General features: G+C 42.4%; 5 protein-coding genes and 3 non-coding genes across 12 annotated transcripts in view; 4 read left to right on the forward strand and 4 right to left on the reverse strand.

Moving 5' to 3' along the window:
* Positions 1-3,139, forward strand: part of LOC102299204 (hemicentin-2) — a 10,157-nt gene extending 7,018 nt beyond the window's left edge. For all 5 annotated transcript variants that reach the window (XM_042227204.1, XM_042227203.1, XM_042227201.1 and 2 more), the window contains 8 exons: positions 572-832; positions 911-1,028; positions 1,130-1,284; positions 1,376-1,477; positions 1,895-1,960; positions 2,133-2,192; positions 2,488-2,559; positions 2,694-3,139. In XM_042227204.1, the coding sequence (XP_042083138.1) occupies positions 572-832; positions 911-1,028; positions 1,130-1,284; positions 1,376-1,477; positions 1,895-1,960; positions 2,133-2,192; positions 2,488-2,559; positions 2,694-2,758 (899 nt within the window). In that variant the 3' untranslated portion in view covers positions 2,759-3,139. The remainder of the gene's footprint in view (positions 1-571; positions 833-910; positions 1,029-1,129; positions 1,285-1,375; positions 1,478-1,894; positions 1,961-2,132; positions 2,193-2,487; positions 2,560-2,693) is intronic.
* apobec2b (apolipoprotein B mRNA editing enzyme, catalytic polypeptide-like 2b) lies at positions 3,070-7,079 on the reverse strand. Its single transcript, XM_005914695.2, has 4 exons — positions 5,068-7,079; positions 4,161-4,341; positions 3,724-4,067; positions 3,070-3,596 (listed from the first exon to the last, which is right to left on the reverse strand). The coding sequence occupies exons 1-3, from the start codon at positions 5,349-5,351 to the stop codon at positions 3,726-3,728; spliced, it is 807 nt and encodes a 268-aa protein (XP_005914757.1). The 5' UTR covers positions 5,352-7,079; the 3' UTR covers positions 3,070-3,596; positions 3,724-3,725.
* A 420-nt stretch (positions 7,080-7,499) lies between these two features.
* On the reverse strand, positions 7,500-11,703 carry si:dkey-109j17.5 (zinc finger BED domain-containing protein 4). The gene is made up of 5 exons (XM_005914993.3): positions 10,787-11,703; positions 10,246-10,503; positions 9,855-10,114; positions 9,161-9,767; positions 7,500-8,927 (listed from the first exon to the last, which is right to left on the reverse strand). Exons 1-5 carry the CDS (start codon positions 10,934-10,936, stop codon positions 8,085-8,087), a joined length of 2,118 nt encoding a protein of 705 aa, XP_005915055.1. The 5' UTR covers positions 10,937-11,703; the 3' UTR covers positions 7,500-8,084.
* A 93-nt stretch (positions 11,704-11,796) lies between these two features.
* Positions 11,797-14,510, reverse strand: ccdc115 (coiled-coil domain containing 115). Its single transcript, XM_005914697.3, has 5 exons — positions 14,259-14,510; positions 13,838-13,941; positions 13,629-13,741; positions 13,372-13,551; positions 11,797-12,593 (listed from the first exon to the last, which is right to left on the reverse strand). The coding sequence occupies exons 1-5, from the start codon at positions 14,376-14,378 to the stop codon at positions 12,391-12,393; spliced, it is 720 nt and encodes a 239-aa protein (XP_005914759.1). The 5' UTR covers positions 14,379-14,510; the 3' UTR covers positions 11,797-12,390.
* A 335-nt stretch (positions 14,511-14,845) lies between these two features.
* On the reverse strand, positions 14,846-14,917 carry trnae-uuc. Its single transcript has one exon. It is a non-coding gene; the product is annotated as a tRNA-Glu (tRNA).
* A 409-nt stretch (positions 14,918-15,326) lies between these two features.
* On the forward strand, positions 15,327-15,398 carry trnah-gug. The gene has a single exon. It is a non-coding gene; the product is annotated as a tRNA-His (tRNA).
* Positions 15,399-15,904: 506 nt separating this feature from the next.
* Positions 15,905-17,294, forward strand: LOC102299831 (EBP cholestenol delta-isomerase). Its single transcript, XM_005914698.2, has 5 exons — positions 15,905-16,033; positions 16,176-16,476; positions 16,622-16,658; positions 16,737-16,867; positions 16,967-17,294. Exons 2-5 carry the CDS (start codon positions 16,179-16,181, stop codon positions 17,185-17,187), a joined length of 687 nt encoding a protein of 228 aa, XP_005914760.1. The 5' UTR covers positions 15,905-16,033; positions 16,176-16,178; the 3' UTR covers positions 17,188-17,294.
* Positions 17,295-19,356: 2,062 nt separating this feature from the next.
* Positions 19,357-19,429, forward strand: trnaf-gaa. The gene has a single exon. It is a non-coding gene; the product is annotated as a tRNA-Phe (tRNA).
* Positions 19,430-19,495: the final 66 nt, after the last annotated feature.

A 19,495-nucleotide genomic window follows, 5' to 3' on the forward strand; every position in this document is an offset into this window, starting at 1 on the left:
TTCAGTTGCTTCTGTCTAAAGATAAACACTCAGACACTACTTCTGTGTTTTGCTGTTTTAAAATATTAAAAATGTTTAAAAGGCTGCAAATGTAAGGCTGTTGACTCTCTTGCTAACAGTTAGACTATGAGAGTGTTGACCCGTTTACATGTGCAATGTTCACACCAGAGGGGGAAGGTTGGCTTGAAAATTAGAGAAGCCATAAAAACATAAACACCCATGTTAACCTCATTCAATGCAAAGGTGATAAAGTCTTCAGGAAGTCAGCGGTTAATTCACATGAAGTCCTATAAAGTTATTATTATATTTACACACTAAAAAATACATTAAAAATGTTGTTGTGTTTACTGTAGCATCATAGGGATGGAGCAGCATCATTGTGTAACTCTGTAACTACCTCAAATAAAAAAGTTTTTTCATCCTGGCAGAGAAGTGTTCTCGTTATGAAAATGGATATTTAAAGCAGTGCAGACTAGTTAATGGTCGTCTTACCTTTAGATCAGGTACGCCGTCTGACTTGTATTTCAGTGCTCTTGTACAACTCTCATTGTTGATTCTTATCAACCCTCAGATGCACCGACAGTCACACTGGAGCAGAATCCGGCACATAATTTGATGCACTCTGAGGACTCGGTGTCCTTTAACTGTCACGTTAATGTTTCCTCTGGATGGACGAATCTGTGGTACAAAGATGGAAAAGAGTTAGGTAAAGTTTCTGGAAACAATTACAACATCACTTCTGTGACAACAAAAGACTCTGGTTTATATAAGTGCAAAGTTAAAAGAGGAAAGGTCTTCGATTCAGACAACAAAATAAAGCTCGACGTTGAAGGTACGTTTTTTGATTTCCTCCTTTCATTCTTCTGGTTTTGAATGTTCGTTATTCACTTCTTGGTTGCGTTTATTACAGAGCGCCCAAAGGCTTCTATAGTCCTGCTAACTGGCTGGTCAGACGTCTTCTCCACTGATAGCTTGAGTCTAAAATGTGAAGTAAAGGAGAGCACGCACAACTGGATGCATTACACATGGTAATATAACAATGTTCATAATTATTAGTGCCCTGTGTAGATTCTGCCCTATAGGAAAATTCAGCAGTAATGCAGATGTTCAATAAACTGAATTTTAATAGGTTCAAAGAGGGAGAACGAATCGATTCATTCAATGTGACACATACAGTAACTCCCAGCAATGACCCCGACCAGAGTACTTACACCTGCTGTGCACATGCTGATGAGAGACCCTTATACTCAAAATCCAGTGACTCCTTCAAGACCAAGAACCTTCGTAAGTACAACTGAGCTCTGCTAGTTATGAATCTTCTCTCAAAATAATATTCTGTCATTAATCTTGTGCTTTGTTTTGTTTTAATGTTTAGTGTTAAAGAGGCGGGTGCTTCTTTCCATCTCTGGCTGCATCGTCTTTGGTATCGCTGCGGTCTTGATAGGATGCGTGGCCCTGAGAGTCTTCCGCAAACCAAGTATGCTTTCTTATCTTTTTGACTGTGCAAATTCTAAAACTCTGTAAGAACCAACATCATAACTTTTAGAATGAAAGAAAGTGGGCAAACTGAAGAGTGAAATAAAAAACCTTTAGAAAAACGATTTGCACCTAAATCTGCAGCTGCATTTGGTTGGACAGGTGCAGAAATGTTATCTATTCAGCCTGCACTTTTACCCTCGCACTGCTCTCAAAGTGTCTTTCTTGGGCATCTCTCCCACTCGACATTATTAAACAGACTACGTACCAGTAAGTTAGTGAATCATAAAGATAAACTATTATCTTAAAGGGTTAATGGAATCCAAAATCAGCACAGTACTAAGGTGACACCCAACTTATATAAATGTCCAAATCAATACAAGTATCACAAAAACTTGAGCTGTTAATTTTCACACAGATGGTCGTGATGACAAAATGGAAGAGGTCAACCTGTTTCCGACAATGGCCGAGCTAAAGATAACTGGTAAGTTAGCACCATGTCAGTGACGTGGTTTTGGTCGCCCTTTCCAAGTATGCTGTAGATAGAGGCCGCCACAAAAAACAAAAAAAAAAGAAAGGCTGGGAAACTACCGACTTGCACATAAAAGTTTAGGTGTGACTTCCTGTATTTAACTTCTTTATTCCTCTTACTGCAGATGTGCCGTGTCCACTGGTTGAGTACATCACTGATGCCTCTCTGAATGCACCAGCTAAAGGTAAAAATAAATAAATCTCGTAATGAGTGAGCACATAAGTCCTTTTTCGAAGAAGTCGTTATCATGGTTGATTCATCTGCTGCTTTTGTAACTATGTAATATGAGGAAACTGAGAATACATCACTTCCTTGGGAGAAACAAAATACTTCCTTTAAATGTCATATTTTGCAGTAAGTCTGAAACTGAAAAGTAAGAAAATCGCTGTAAGCAGAGAAGATTTGATTGACATACTTAAATAAGCGCTCAGCTGTCGTAAAAGATGCTGATTCTTTTCTTTCTTAATCCGTCTGAACAGAAGAAGAGGAGGAGAATGGCACAGTCTGCAGTGAAACAACACCCTTACCAATAACCAAGCAGGAGGACCAAGGTAATAAAGTTTAAATCACAAATGCACTTTGCTAATGCACTTATTTTTTTAATCTGTGGTGATGATGATCCTGTGTCAGCGTTTCTAAAACATAAAACACAATTTCTCTGTTTTTCCACAAACCTGGTCTTTAGCTGCAACGACTGACAACCAGGAAACAACAGAAACCAATGGTGGGCTGAGTTCTTTTCTAAAATGAATGACGAAGTCTTTGCAGCAACAACAGGCCTATCAATGAGTCAGCAGACGTACTTCAGCTCTGTGAGGCTATAATGGTCAGTGCACACCAGAAAACAACATCTTTGTGCGATCTAGTGATGTGGCAGTCACAGGACATCTGAAACTCAGCTGAAGATCATTACGATTGATGTGAAAGGTTTTCGTTTTAGACGTACTCTGTCTTCAGGGCGAGATAGAGCTTTAAAAAAACCAGCTACTGAAAAAAATAAACATATCATAAAATATGCATGAACAGATATTTTATACACACATTTCCAAAAAGCACAAAACTGTTGAGGATTTATGCATCGTTTAATTCACATTGTTTGAATGAATTTGGATTTTAAGGCACTGTTAAATAGAAAAAAGATTATTTATGAGCTGAACATCATTTATAACCACTGTTCATTTTGAGTTGCTGTATATATTTTACATGTACGATGACGTGGAGGAGAATTTATTCGTTGTTCTTCAGTTAGATCTTCAGTTCTCTGAGCAAGCAGCAGATGTCAGCAGATGTAACACAGGCTTTTTTTTTTTTTTTTTATTTTTACCGTAACGATGAATGTCACTTTTGTTCTTTGCTTCTTGCTTCGTTTTCTAACCACTTGGATGTTGATTAGTTGATGTATTTATGTAAAAATTCAAGCATTTTAAGTTTCCACATGAATTGTGTTAATAAAAAGTATAAAATGTTGCCAAGAGTGCATAAACTAACAACATTCTGCACCGTGTGACTGCAAGAAACACGCATTCAGCCAGTGGGAATTTCACAAGTAGTGCGATTTGTGGATCAGTCGGTGGGGAGGTCCGTGCATCTGTAGCAGTGACAAGAAAGAGGACAGAATCCACATGGAAAACCAAGTTACCATCTATAAATAAACCTGTGATGAACCAAAAACAGCATGGTGGCTCACTGCATGCACAACACACACACTGACTCACATCTACTTGAGGATATCTGCCAGTTTTTCCATATAGTAGTTGTAGTTCTCCTGACAATCCTCCCAGGGTGTAAAGCTCTGATCCTCCTTCTCCACGTACGTTTCCCACACATACAGGAAGTCAGACGGCTTCATCATTCGCAGTTTGCAGCCGGCTCTCACCAGACCCTTAAGCCCTTCAACTATCTCTGGCTCCTCCCACTCGAAGAGACGGGAACAGAATATACAAAGACGCATCTTTTTGCGCTGCTGGAGGACGCTGGCCAACTTGGCTGCACAGGCCACACAGGGACTAGATGATACATACCATATGACATCACACTCTAGAGAGGCATTAGGGAGCACCTACAGATGTGGGAGTCGAGGTTTGAGTCTAGTTTGTATTATGAAGTTAGAAACGAGAAAACTAGAGTTCACATTTGGGCACAATGGCATTACCTGTTCAAAGAAGGCCACCTCAGCGTGAGCGGTGGCATGTTCGTCCTCCATGTAACCTTTCAGAGGCTCTGCGCTGCCTCCTGCTGCATCCACTCTGAAACACAGGAGGGTTTTGTTCCTCCCTGATGAGTACTCCACATTCCTGAACTGAAACTTGAAGTAGAATGGGCTCATCTGTTCCCTGGTAGAGTAAAAGTGTGAGTTTTAACAAAGACGCCCTTTTGCCTTGTGAGTGAATCGAAAAGGAAGTGGTTTACTGGCAGAAACTGCTCTCATTATCAGGGTCAAAAGGTTTGTCCTCTGTCACCTCTCATTGTGGTTCATGACAGTGCAATGTGAGAAAAAGTCACAAATGACTTTCCAGGTGGGCAGACGTGCACTTGCTTGCCTAAGCATGGGTTGCTCATTTTGTGATGATCCAAACTAAAGTAATAAATAAAATGAAAAATAAAGAGCCAACGACTGAACGTTATGGCCTAAAGAACCTATACCAGCCAACTCCACCTGTCACTTAATAATCTACTGTTCTACTGCACAAGGAGAGCCAGATGGATCACACAAAATAGATCTCATATAATGTTGATGGCGCTTTGCTTTGACAGCACATAGTCATAGGACAGATACGGGAAACAGATGCTAGGCAGGGGGATATATCTGGGGCCGGCTTCAGTGTTCACTTCGTGACTCATCCCTATTCTTACCACTACGCTAATAACAGCATGTGCAAGTCACCAGTTTCCTGTCTCATTGAAATCAAGTAAAGAACATGCACTTTAGAACAATATGACTTATACATAGAAAGGACTTCATCTATAAGATAAAACATGCTTGTGTTAAAGACTAAAACAGGTTAGTGGGACACCCTGTTTTGAACTCCTTTATGGCATACGCAGTAAATTTTACCCACCCTGTGACGATCTCAAACGGAGGCAGTTCTATAGGCTGAAACTCCCCATTTTCATCACTGCTTTTTGCGTCTGCGCCTGCTGCCCCCTCACTTTCCCCATTCCTCTTCTCTTCATCTTTCTTTGGCTGCTCAGGGACCTTCTCTGGTTTCTTCTGGGGTTTTTCTGGCTTTTTTGCCGTATTCTCGTTCACCTTTTCCTTTTCTTTGTCCTTCTCACTATTCGTTTTGCTTTCCGCCTTCTTTTCTTTCCTCTTGACGCTGAACCGGCTGTTTCTGTCCGCCATGATTCTGTGCAAGTAGGTGACGGTGTCGGATGAAGAGCAGGGGTGAAAAGGAGAGAGAGAGACAGATGGGGAGGGGTGGAGGGTATAAGTGGAGTCATGACCCTAGTGCATTACAGAAATAGCACCTATTGTGTGCTAAGGTTGGAGTCAAAACATGTGCATATCTGACCAGGGTAGGGGGTAGGTGGCTCAGTTAACTAAGTCCCCTGCCTACAGTGGCCTGGCTATTAAAAGGCCAAATGACCAAACATGACTGACTGCCAGTGTGTGCGTGTGGTGAAAGGGACAAGACGAGCCTTAAATTTCTTCCATAATTTAGGCAATGTCCAACAAATGAAAGACAAACCAAACAGCGTGCACAAATGTGCCGCCTCAAGCACGAGTGCTTTTCAATCCATCAGGCTTTCTAACTGTCAGCAGGCCAGCAACAGGCAGGTTATTAATAACACTGCTTGGCTGAGTGTGCGTGTCTGTGTGTACGGGGTAACCAGGGCTTTCAAGATACTAAACACCGCTTCTGTTTGTGCCAACTCCGATGTCCTGCAGCCCATTAGGCATTAGGAAGGCCAGCTAAAGGGCACCTCAAATAGGAGAGTATTTGGAGCAGAGCAGCACAAGCAAATGCAAACTCAGTGTGTAAAAGAGGGTTTGTCTCTGTGCTGTGAATAAGAGTGCAAGAGTGTGCAGTGGCCTAGTGTGCATGTGCCCGTGAACAATCAATCTATGAAATCACCCTGCATCAATATGGTGCTTTGCTGAGGCCATCGTGCAGGGGAGAGGGAAGAATTGGTTTTGTAAGGGTGTGAGCATTTTGTGTGTCTGTGTGCGGATGGAAAATGTCCTTCTGCACTGCAGATGTAATAACTTGAGGTATAAGGACCAGGGAGGGAGTGAGGGGGCAGTTCAATTACAATTTCCTCCCCCTCCCCCGGTCTCACTGTCTGCCAAGTAATTCATTTCAGAGGCAATTACCAACAGGGCTGCATCCCAGCCCAGTCGTCTAACTCAAATGGATGAGCTGTCACAGCTGGGGAGGGGCAGGTGGGTGCCTCAAGCTGCTCCACATATACTAACAAAGAACAACAACAACACACCCATGGAAAGCTGGGAAAACACGCGCTTCAAAGATGAACACAGTGGCACGTCCACACGGATATCTAGTTCCATATCTAAATCCAGAGACGTCCCGGGGTGATAACCATTAAGATCACAGCAAATTATGATCTATGAGGGGATCTCTTTGTATCGCCCACAGATTAGCACATTGATTTTCAAAAACAAAAACTGTTACACTGGGTTTTCTCTTTTTTTTGCAGGTAATTATAATAAATAGATGTAAGCCTTGTGAGAGCACTATCAGGGGTTCATCTTCAGACTGACTGATGCTGTTGTTTATGGTCACTTTATTGATCATAGCTCCTTAATTGAGGCACTGAAGCGCTTCATCCCTTTAATGTGGTATTATAGAACAAATGTACAGTAGCTGCATGCAGTCCTGACATTTATTTCTCAGTTCTTTAGAAATAAGATTTTGTGAGGCTTGTTGCCTGTGATAAGGGAAGAGGGAGGGGGTGCAGGATGTGACTGCTGCCTGCCTGCTGACTCAAATTTAACTGTAATGGAATTATTGCAATTACCCAGCCTCCCTGCAGGCCCAGCCCAGAGTAAGAAAGCAAAAAAAGGCTAACACACACTACTTTATTCCCTGTTTTCCTTCATAGGGATGCTCTGCAAAATTATTTCAAAATATCTATGTGAAGTTCAACAAAGAAAAATCTTTGTCGTGGCACCAACAGTCATTCCTTGCTAGTCTTCTGTGACAGACAGGGTCAAACCCATTTCACTTCCTCAAAGTTCACATGAAATTGAAAAAAGGAGGGGGGGGTGCTGATAATAAAAATGAAATGAAATTCACCTCTTCTCTGAAGGATTGACAGAGGACGATATAAATAAGGGTCAAAATGATTTACATGAAGCACAATCCATGTCTTCTTCAAAATAAATACGAAGAATTTTGGCTTACGAAAGACCCTCTGGAACAAATTCATTTCGTAAGTCGGGGGTCCACCGTATATAACAAACAGCGTGTCACATGAGGACATGTGCATTCACTGACATCTGCAAACTGCACACACCCGCAGCGTTAAAGTAAGTGAAACTAATTTATTACCATCTCCCAGTGATGAGGCACACACACACACATAGTTAAAACAAAGATTGAACAGCGCATTAACATACTGTTGAGCAGTTGATGACTTCCTTTAAAAATAGCATCGAAATAATGAATCACAACCTAAAGCTAAAAAAAACACGAGTTGCTACAGTGTGCAAAACTTGACTAGCTGGTTATTGTTGGTTTGTCAGTGTTGACTGATGGATACATGAGAAAGAGGGAGATCTGTGGTTGTCTGGAGACCCTGATCAGGCAAAATAATGTCAAAGTAAATGCTTTAGTATGGATCTGCTTCCAGCAAACTCAGTCCACAGCATGTGGTGCGATAGTCTGTAGGCTACGAGGGGAAGCAGACAGCCATCCACGCCCGCTGTAGCCGGGAAAACCGATCTTGAGGATTAAAATGAGTTGCAGCTCTGAAATTCTTCTTGGTGATTCGTTCTATCTGATATGAAATCATGTGCAGTATGAGGATTATGTTATGGTGCTAGCTCAGGTTCCCTTAGAATGGTATGGAGGTTAGAATCCAAGAAGTTACTTAACTGCAAGTGTAAAGAGCTCTAAGTCCATAATAATCTGTAGTTGGCTTTGAGGTAGATGAGCGTCTCCAGGTTCTTTGGTAAGACACAGCCTCTCTCTGGCAGCAGGAAGCGTCCAGCTGTAGTGAAAATGCTCTCCACCACAGTACCACAAACAGGTATGGTAAAAGCTCTCTTGGCCACCTGGGCAAGCAGAGGGAAGTCAATAGCTTTACGTCGCCAGTAATGCAAAGCCTCCTCGTCTGTGGGTTCCTCACGTAGGTAGATAGCCAATTCCTGTTCTAGGCTCTTGGCCTGTGTTGTGGGTCTCTGCTTGATGAAAGAGAACAACTTGCAGGGCCGAGAAAGTGAGGAGATCGGTGATGGAGCTGGAGCAGGAGGAGTGTGGGACTGTGGATGAAGGTCTGTGTTGAGATTTACGGGGCTGGAGGCTGTGGAGTGTTTGGATACCTCCTCTATGATAACTTGTCTGTGCCAGTCAGGGTTACTGCTCCAAGTAAGTTTGAACTGGGGGTCCAGGGTGGTGGCAGTGATGTAGAGGGGGTTCTCCAGGATAGGCGCAAGGAGACGCTCTACAGCCTGGCTGAGGCCCACAACCAGGGAGGGGCAGTGGGGGGTGGACGTCTCGGACAGATGCTTGCGGAGGCCGAGAACACAAGGCAGAGCGAGACTGATAGACACATGTCTGTCCGTCTGTGCGTCTGCTTGTCTGTCTCCGTGCACCATATCCCAGGCCTCAGTGAAGGGCTCCAGAGTGTCCGTGAACTCCCTCAGCAGGGCTCTCTCTGTACCACCCAGCCCCAGTTCCCCTGGACCGCTCATCTCCTCCAGGAAATCCACAGAGTCCAGCAGCCGCCGAAGGACCTTTATCAAAGCAGACAAATACATAAAGATTATTAACGATGCCAACCAAGACTGTGGTCATATCTCAGTGTCATAATGTAAACCTTGAATTAATGGTATTATGCATTTATTTTGCTAGCCACACTTTCTTTGTGCACCTTCTGCTTAACATACTGCTCATGTTAAATGTTTGAAGCTGATGCAATCTGTTTATTTGGTGACATTACTAATATGCAACCCTAACATTAACTTGCCTTAAGCTGAGCAGCCCAGTCTTGTGCTGCCTCTGGGAAATTTCCTTGTCCCCCCATCATCAACCCTGGACCATCGAACACTTGGCTGAGCTTCTCAGGTGGGACGGCAGAGGTAATGTAGTTGTAGAAACAGGCTGCCTTTGCCAGTGTGGACGAGAGCTGTGGACAAGAGCGCAGCCCTTCCCTGACACACTGTTCAAGAGAGCGAGAGAAACAGTCCACCCGAGAAACGCCCAAACCCTGCTCCCATGTGTATTCCCATTCTCCTTCTTCTCCAGCGTCGCCGTGGCCATTCCTGATCTCTTCTCGCTCCACATTGTTACTACCGTCCACCTCTTCTTCATCATTTCCATCTTGGCCGTTACCGAGAGGAGGTGAAAGCAGAAAACCGGGAAGGCAGCATGGCTTTCCGCTTGTTCTCGTCGGCAGGAGAGGGTCTGCCACAACACGAAATGCTCTGCCTGACACGCCATGAGAGTGACATACTTCATCAAATTCGGAAAGTATGCGATTCCCAGAGCTGCCACCAGTCAGTGGAAGGCACGCCAGGAGAGCTGAGCGCATTTGCCACTCAGATGTAAGAAAATGGCAGGTGACACCAAGGTACCTATAGAGAGAGAGAAGTGGAGTCTTCAGTAAAGGGATTCAAACCAAGTTTCCATTTTGTAGTTTCTGGCTTGTTTTACCTCCTTACCCTGAAGTGACTCCAGATAATCCTCCCCAGAGATCCAGGCTGAGGCTAAGGGCGTGTGCTGAGGCCAAGGCCTGACGGGTGGCCAGCTGGGCCTGGTAGGCGTAGGCTGGAAGAAGTTGGCTTTGGATGTAATGCTGGGGCTCAGGGGTGTAACGTGGCTCCAGGAGCTGAAGCAACTCTCTGAAGCCTTGATTTTCCACTATGGACACTGGCTGGAGATCACGCACGATCATCTTAGCTATAGCCTCAGAAATCAGAACCTGTAGTTTAAAAAGAAACACCACAAATTGCACTTTTTAAAAATAGCTAATGATTCTACTGCAATGTCTCAATAAATCATCTGTTACATTTGCAACATTGCAAGCTCCAGCGCTAACGGGCTACAACACACCTGACGTGGATCATGTCTGTCAAATTTGGTCACCCCTCCTCCAGAGCCTCCTCCTACTCCTCCCTCAAGAGTTCCCATTCCTCCAACAACTCCACTTGCTACTCCTCCACCTCCTCCTCCCACTCCAGCACTAATAGGGAGTGTGTAGCGGGTATTCCCTCCATTGGCGTTGAAACTGTGCAGGGAAGCAGAGGAGTAGCCCTCTCTCTTCATATCCTTCCTTTTGACAAAGTCATCATACATAGCCTGGTGCTTACGCTGAATGGAGAGAGACAGAGGAGCATGAGGTTGTTATAGTTCATTTCTATACCTCTACACAGCATGCTGAGTACATTTCTGCAGGAGATGATAAGGTATAGGTAACCCCCATCCCTCCCCTCCACTCTGTTTCCCCTTGCAGAGAAGCAACAGACTGCCTGTACAGTCAGGTTTTTACAGCTAATCCTCCAGAGCTGTCGTAGAGCCAGCTGCTTCTGCTGATCCTGACAAGAACAAGATGAGCCAGATGTTAACAGCCACATGTACAATTTTATTCGGTTACCTTAAGGTGCGTTACGAAGTTGGACGTGACGCTCCGTTTCGCCTGGATCCTGGTGCCACAAGCCTTACAGTTGGACTCGATTTTCCCATTTTCCCCTTCGAACACAATGTTAAAGTAATCCAGAATAGAGACCTTGGAAACTGACGCCATTGGAGCAGACAGTTCCTCCGCTCCGGAGTGAAATCAACTTGCAATCAAGGGCAATCTGAGTCCGAGGTATCAATCTCACCTCGCCTCTGATCATGAGCGCAGGCCTGAGTGTTTACTTCTCAGTCCCTTATCACACATCACAAATGTTGCTCCCAGTTGCGCAGACAAAAGAAAAATTGTATTTCGAGCAGGAGTTGCGTCGCTCGCACGTCCAAAATCGGCCACGATCAGGCTGCACAGTCTGCTGCGGATGTCTGGACACATCAATAATAACACTGAGGCCACATCCGTTGTTTCTGCGCTCCCATCCGTCGTTCGGACGCAAAGCGCTGCGTTTCACGGAGGCATATAGGGAGTATTATAATTGGACCAGGAAGTACACACAATAAACGGGACTTTCGGTTCCCATTTCGGTAGTTCCCGGTAATGTTCGGCTGTCCCCAGTGAAACTGCTGGCGTCGGAGGGTGGTGGCGCTCGGTCAAATGTTTTCAATTATGCTCATGTCGGTATGATAACAGCCAGAGTTTCTCCGGATGTACAGCATCATTCCCCAAAAATGTAAATTAGGTCTGCGTCTCTGGCTTGGTAATAATATAAATAGAAAACACTCATTACTGACTTGCACATAGCATCGTGTCGTGTTTTACATATGAAACATGGTGGGTGTGAAAATTCTGAGCGCATTTTAAAGACAATAAATCACGGTGACTTTTACTTTCCATAATATTCAGTAAACACAACAAAACACATCTTTCAGCTTTTCGTGTGTTTTTAAACGGGGTTTTGCGGAGACGTGGGATGTAAATGTGTGTTGACTTGTTGTTAGGCTATAAATACAAGACGTAATAGTCAACACAAAGAGGTTCAGACATTTTTAATATGATTGAGGTATATTTTTTAATTTAATGTGATTTCATTTTCAAAAATTGTTGGTTCATCTGTATATTTCATGTATATAATTACTCGATATATTTTTACATTTTAGTATTCAGCATTTTTGGGCTCCACAAGCAATACGTCTGGAAAGAAAATGCAGAGAATATACTATTTCTAATCTATTTCACAAACAACATCTATGAAACATTTCCACAAGCTGCCAACCCTGAACTTTTTTTAATTAATGGATTGTGTTTGATAAAATAAAGTTACACTTTTATTAACAATTCATAAAGTAATTAGTTACAGCACACACACAAAAACAGGCAGCCTTATGCCAAAGCACTGCTTGCCATTTATTGAAAACATTTAAACAGGTTCTGCTAACATTTTATGATTTTACAACATGTGTAATAAGACCATTTTCACAAACACATCCATCTCAATTTAAAGGAAAAAAAGAGATGAAATAAATAAATTACCAATGATTTCCACAGAAAGCTTGAACTGCTGGGATCTGCTCGTCCAGCTCCACCAGGAAGCTCTCTTTTTAGTTAACGAGCCCCTGAAGCATCATCTACTGACTGTCCTTGGCTGAAAGCTGTTTTTCAGCCTCCTCCTGCTTTGACTCAGCAGAAGTATTATGTCTGCTACCTTGTCCAGCTGAGTTGCTGAGCCTTTCCCCTCGAGTGTGCTTGTTTTGCAAGCTGTGTTTCAGCTCCTGTCTGGCGCTCAAAACTGCAGCCTGGAGTGCTGCGATCTCAGCAGACAGTTCTATTACTGTAATGACAGAAAACAACAATTAAATTGGTGAGTGGTGGAGCAGCAGAACAGCAGGAGCTTTCTCCTACCTTCAAGAAATATCTTTGCCCATATCCAAATTTACTTATGCAACAGAAGCTGTAGCCATCGTGCTGTGAGTATACACAGGACTCTGGAAACCTCTATTCATCTCTAACAAGCTGCACAAAGCAAACCTTGATTCATATGCATATGAGTTAAGGTTTGCATATCTAGAGTCTTGCATTACATGGTAATAGACACAATAATAAAAAAGGCGTTTTATGTGCTGCAGATTATATTGCACGTGTTCTCTTTATGTTTTTCAGTTTTCCTGTGTTTTATTTCTCTGTAGCATTTTTTTTTCCTAAAAGCTATTCATGCATATCGTCATTTTTGTAGATTTGTATATTTTTTGTGTTTGTGGTTGCGATCTCTCTAGCTGCATTGTTTTGAGATGGCAATACTGGCACATATGGATCAAATTCAAAGACTGGTTCATCTGATATATGTCCAGAAGTAGTCACATGTTACTCCACATGGTTCCTGTTATACTTCTGTGAAGTCAACCAGCTGGGACACATGTGTAGTATAAGATAATTTCTCTGCATTCGCACGGACCCTCGTGCTCACCATCCGATCATGAAATTTCCATCTCAGATGACAGCAGACCCTAGCCTATTTGCAGACATTGAAAGTATAATCTCATCCATAGTTGAGGCAGAGTAGGTTTCACCTGAAACCATAACACTAAGATGTCCTTGGGCATGTAACATACCTTGCTTGAAAGATGATTGTGCATGTTTTAGAGACTGTGGCACCAAAACTCCAAACCACTTCAGTGGGTCTTGCTGAGGATTCTGGTCACGTTTTCCAGCTGGAGCTTTCTCGCTACCAGTGCTCTCGCTTTCCTCTTTTTCTCCGATCTCTCTTTTTGGTCTGTTTCTTCTCCTGACACCTTGTAAATCAAATAGTGTCATCAATAACAGAGTTAATAGTAGACATCAACGACACACATCTTTAATACTGCATCACCTTCTTCTTGAGGTCCTATATCCTCTATAGCTCTCTGATCTTTTCCAGACTCTTTACGACACGTTTGTGTACATCTTTCAGTGGTGAATTGCACCTCACCATTGTCCAGTGTCCTGTTACATACAAATATACGTTTTAAAAGAGCCTTTTAAACAAATTAAAGTGATCAACAGACTTTTCATTTTTCATAAAAATTACTGATTCCTCACCTAGTTTGAACACAGACTAGTGGCTCAATCTCACTTGCATACTGAAGTGCAGAGACTTGTTTGTTTCCCATCGTATATCGTGCCTTGCTCATAGAAAACCACCCCTGAGGGGAAAATGGTAATGTCAAATTATACAGGCAGAATGTAAAAAAAGAGCATTTTTATTACAAACCTTTTTTGGGTAAATTTATTTTTGAAAATCCTTATATGGCTTTTTATGGAATTTAAACACAGTCAACATAGCCCTAAAGTCTGTTAATATACCACACTAAGATATTTCCCATTATATAACACCTACAGCCCAAAATGCCATATACATTTTGATTTCTTTTCTATATTTTTACCTACACATTCTTAGGGAGCAAAAACTGAACTTAAATGTCTGATGTTGGCTATTTATCAACAAGGACACTACAGGTACCTGCTCTATGAGAGAGTTGAAAGTGGCTCGCTTCTCCTCCAGTAACTCCAGCTGCTCCATGAAACGAAGCAGCTTTTCGTCCAGTAACAAAGAAGATTCCTCTGATTCTGACACACCCATACTCACTCTCTGCGCCAATTTAAGCCTCCTTCGCGGGTAGTCTTTACCGCTATTTTGATGTACAACGTTTGAGTAAACCGAACAGAATCTGTTGAGTGCTTCCGTGTACCGTCATGTGACACGTAACCACGTGGTATACACCACGTGTTCATATATCAAACGTACAGAAAATACTAATACCAAACATATCGCTAATACACTTGTGAAGTGTGACTTTGAATCATTTATGAGTCCTGGAATCCTATGTATTGTTATGGAAATGGACTCGAAGAAACGCTGTACGAAAGCAATAATATTGAGATATTGTTAAGATTACCCTTCCCATAAATTTTTGTTGCTGTTTTACAGTCACTGACTTTCTAAGTCACTAAGTAAATTGTCGAATCTCATTAAAGTATGAATACAAAACATTTTGTTCCAAATTTGATAAAACCATAAAACCAAAAAAAACAAAAAAAAAAACGAAGTTCCCATACCGGGAGTCGAACCCGGGCCGCCTGGGTGAAAACCAGGAATCCTAACCGCTAGACCATATGGGAGCAATAACGGCCCCGACTACATATCTATAGATGAAGGATATATATGAAACTGTGACTTATTTGTACATATATTTAGTATTTAAGTGACATTTAATATTTACTACTGTTCCTCCTTTTTGTAGCTTTGACAGGTACCATCTGAAGAACTCATTAAAAAAACAGCTTAAAAAAACTTTAGCTAAGATGAAAACGACTCTCAGTATTAAAAAAGAAACTATTTATGCAGGACTCACATTAGAATATTAATTAATTAAACTATTTTTAACGGAAAGCAGATCCGCACACGGTCACAACGTCACTTTAAACAGCAGTCGTCTGCCGCGAGACGTCAAACCACTCTTCGACGACGCAGCTCACACAGTTACATATACGCTTCTGCTTCACTGTTGAGCATGTCTCCCAGTAGCGCGCCGTGATCGTATAGTGGTTAGTACTCTGCGTTGTGGCCGCAGCAACCCCGGTTCGAATCCGGGTCACGGCAGGGTTAAAACCCTGGCACGGCTTGGGACGACTCTTTTTCTTACTATGCCGTAAAGAGCAAATTTTGTTTCGTATACTTTAAAGTAAAAATGTAAGGTTTTTAGGGTAATTACAAGTCTTTCCTTTAACCTATTTAGACCAAATGATCATCGGAAATCACATGGGTGCACTCCATGTTAGGTTTGTATATTTAAGAGGGCTTTACTTCAGCTACATTTTGTTTCTCGTCATTTTCAGTCCATGCGAGTGAAAGGTTAACTGTAAATATTTCCTTACTAAATCATTATCAGATAGAGCATCTTCCGATTGAAGGCCATTTTCTACCCTACCCTAAAATATTGTATGACTTTCGCCTTGAAAAAGAGGGCTGATCCCTTTTCATTGGTAGATGTCATAGACAACGTCCATGTTCCGAGAGGAAGAGCCAATCAGTGAGCCAGTAGATCTCATGTGCAATAGCTCTATGCTTAAAGATGTTTGATTGGCTGTTGTGATCCACAGGTAACGTCCCCCAGGCACGGAGTTCCTCGTTTGAGTTTATGTGCGCGGGTATGTTAGATAGCAGTGAATCTCTGACCTGCTGTGTGTTAGGTCAAATTACCTGTGGAGCTGAACACCCATTTGGTGGCATCTACGGTAAGGATAAAAGCACACCGATGAACTTCTCACATAAAACGCTACACTTTTAACTCTGTGAATTAACTAGAACAGAATGTAATATAATGTTTAACTCTACACTTTTAAGTCTAGTGCTGATTATGTTTCTGTATTCAAACAGATAATGGACTCCTCTGAAGCATCTCATCACCCTTACTGGCCTCGGGACCTTTCAATTCCCACTTATGTGGCCAACGATCGGTCGATGTCAGAGATTCTGGTGTTTCTGTTTTCTGTGTCTGGGCTGTTTATGCTGGTGACCTGGCTGATCACCGGCCAGGCCACCAGCAGGCTGGGCGCATGGAGGCGCCTGGCTGTGTGCTGGTTTGCTGTTTGTGGCTTCATCCATTGTGTAATCGAGGGCTGGTTCTCGCTATATTATGATATAATTCCAGGAGATCAGCGCTTTCTGTCACAGCTGTGTGAGTACTAACGGAGAACATGTGTTTAGAAAAATGCATAACCTACCTGTCGTGTGTGTGTGTGTGTGTGTGTGTGTGTGTGTGTGTGTGTGTGTGTGTGTGTGTGTAAAATCTGGTCAATGTGTTTTATGTTTTTCTCTCACAGGGAAAGAGTACTGCAAGGGAGACAGTCGATATGCAATGTAAGCTCATTTCTGCTCTCAATTTTGTGCATAAAAATGATTTTAAAAAGTTGCGATTGATGTTTCTTTTCTCTCTAGTGCTGATAACTTTACTGTTTGTATGGAGACTGTGACTGCTTGGTTGTGGGGTCCATTCAGCTTTTGGGCTGTTTATGCCTTTTTAACCAATAAGCCCTACAGATTTCTCCTGCAGCTCATCATTTCAGTAGGTAAGACGGGACAGAAGCCATCTTCATGCCAACCTCAGATGGAAATAAATTGTTGCTTAATTGTAGCTTTATTTTGTCTTCTCACGTAATCTGACTCAGGCCAGGCATATGGAGCGGTACTCTACTTCTTCACAGAGCACAGAGATGGCTACGCCCACAGCGAGCTGGGACATCCAATCTACTTCTGGTTCTACTTTGTGTTTATGAACACCCTGTGGATCGTCATACCGCTGGCGCTCATTTTGGATGCATGGAAACATCTGTCAGCAGCCCAGAGGCAAACGGACAGCACAAAGTCTCAGAAGAATAAGAAGAACTGAGTGTGTGCGTGTATGGGAGGGGGGGGGGCATTTAATACTGCAACATTACATCTCTGTCATTATGAGACTTTGCTGACATTCATATTGATAAAGTAATAGTTCCTTGATTTTTCTCTTTTTTTTTACTTGGCAACTTCTTTTCTGAGAAGAGCAAAATAAGCCACATGTGACCACTTTCATTTTTCTCTATATTTTTTATAATTTATATGATCAGACTGAACATTTCATTACGATGAAGATAGATTCATCACCCACCCCCCCCATTAAAACACAGCTTTTACAAACACATTTTATTTTGGATTACATTATCACATAATTTTACCTTTCGCACAGAAACAAAATGATTCAAGGAAGCCATATTGTCATTTGCATCACATGTCTACATGAGGTGGAATGAAACACGGTCCCGGAGCGAAAAGAAACAATAACGAAGAAACAGAATTTAAAAAGTGATACATAAATAAAACATAATAGAAAAACAGCAACAACCTGAGTTTGGATGTAGAAATGTAGCAGCAAAAGAGCATGATGACCAGCACTGATAAAGTGGTGGTGTCAGTAAGTGTCAGTAGTGATTAAGGTGCTACAATAACAGTTCTTGTGCATTATGCATTGAGAAGTCTCACAGCTTCTGAAATGAAACTGTTTCTCAGTCTGGTGGCATTTAACGCTCCTCAGCCTCCTGCCTGAGGGGACAACGAGTGAGTGTGCTGGGTGAGTGGGGTCCTTCATGATACAGGTGTCCCTGTAGAGCTCAGTCCAAGAGTCAGTCATTTATCAACAAGTGTCTGTGGGATCATTGTGTTGAAAGCAGATGAGAAGTCCACGAAGAGCATACGGATGTAAGAATGTTTCTGCTCTGAGGGTGAGAGTGGTGTGAACCACATTACCAGTATGAAAATTATTAGCCTGCTCTGATGCTAACAGTGAACTGTGTATCCTTTTTGCTGGAGTCATTTCTTGTAGCCATCCCAACCTCCTTCACATTTGATCGATTTGCAGTGTTTACAGTGTATTAGCTGGAGGAGTTGTACAGGGAGATGGCCACGGACAGGAATCATTTCCTGCGTGGTTCAGTGGTGCTTTTTGGTAATCTCAGTCTCTCAATGAACGTGTGACCAGCCAGCATGTCATGGACTGCGTGGGAGGTATCCAGCATTGTCTTTATCTTGGAGAGCATCCATCTGAGCTCCATCCACACAAATTACTCTCCATGCGGATCAGTCAACCTGCTGCCCAGCACTTGGAAACGCAGTGAACACTTTGTAAGCATCAACGATTGCTTTTCTCACATTTAAACCGATGCTTTCTCAAGTGGCAGCTCAAAACCTTGCTTAGGTTTTTATAACGTATGTAAACTGGAAGATAACCCTCAGTTTTAACTTGATTTTACAAGCTTTGACGTTAACAAAGTTAAAACACATCATTGCTCAGCAGTGGTTTGTGTTGTGGTTAGATGGGTAAAAAAGTTGATCCCAGTATTTATTTTTACCCTGAAATAATTATCTTTCTTAATTAGTATGTTTAGAAATGGTATTGTGGAGGTAAACACAGACGACACGAGAACTCTCGATTCTAACTCCTGCTTTATTCCTCATCACAACAGAACTGACTACGTTTCGCTCCAAAACACAGCAACAGACTTTCTTTACACTGGGTGTGAGTGGAGCCCTCTAGTGGTCCACCACACAATGTCTTTGCGAACATTTTGACAAAAACTTTAAATTTCTAATTTTTTCACATGGAATTGTCTGAATTATTTCTTTGTCACGTGGCCAACATTACAGACTTTAGTGGATTACACCATTTCCAGCTCATAATGAACATTTGGGGCTTATGCATGTTTGAACCAAACTGACTTCACATAACTGCAGCGATTTACTTATTTAAAGGCATTCGCCTCTGAACTCGGAAGATAATTAAAACCAAGCTGAAATAAGTCGACGTTCTACTTAACGAGAATGCATAATGTAGGTTTGAGTATATTCACGTGGGTGAAACGGAACCATACAACTGAGGGGCTAAATCACGTCACGTATTAAACTCGACGAGTTAAGACAGGCTAAGCTCTTCTCAAACTAATCACGCATCAGGAATGAAAACATCTTTTTTTTTTGCCTTGTAGCCAATTTACAAGTTTGTAGACCCTGGTAACCTTCAACACCGTGTGCCGAAATAGCTCAGTTGGGAGAGCGTTAGACTGAAGATCTAAAGGTCCCTGGTTCGATCCCGGGTTTCGGCATTTTGATGCAACCGTGTATTTGGGTGTGTCGGCTTTCCACCCGGCGGGGAGTAAAACGTACAAGAA

The sequence above is a fragment of the Haplochromis burtoni genome, unplaced genomic scaffold (genome assembly GCF_018398535.1).
Source record: "Haplochromis burtoni strain Fernald_Lab_line unplaced genomic scaffold, NCSU_Asbu1 Contig_9, whole genome shotgun sequence".
Lineage (NCBI taxonomy): Eukaryota > Metazoa > Chordata > Actinopteri > Cichliformes > Cichlidae > Haplochromis > Haplochromis burtoni.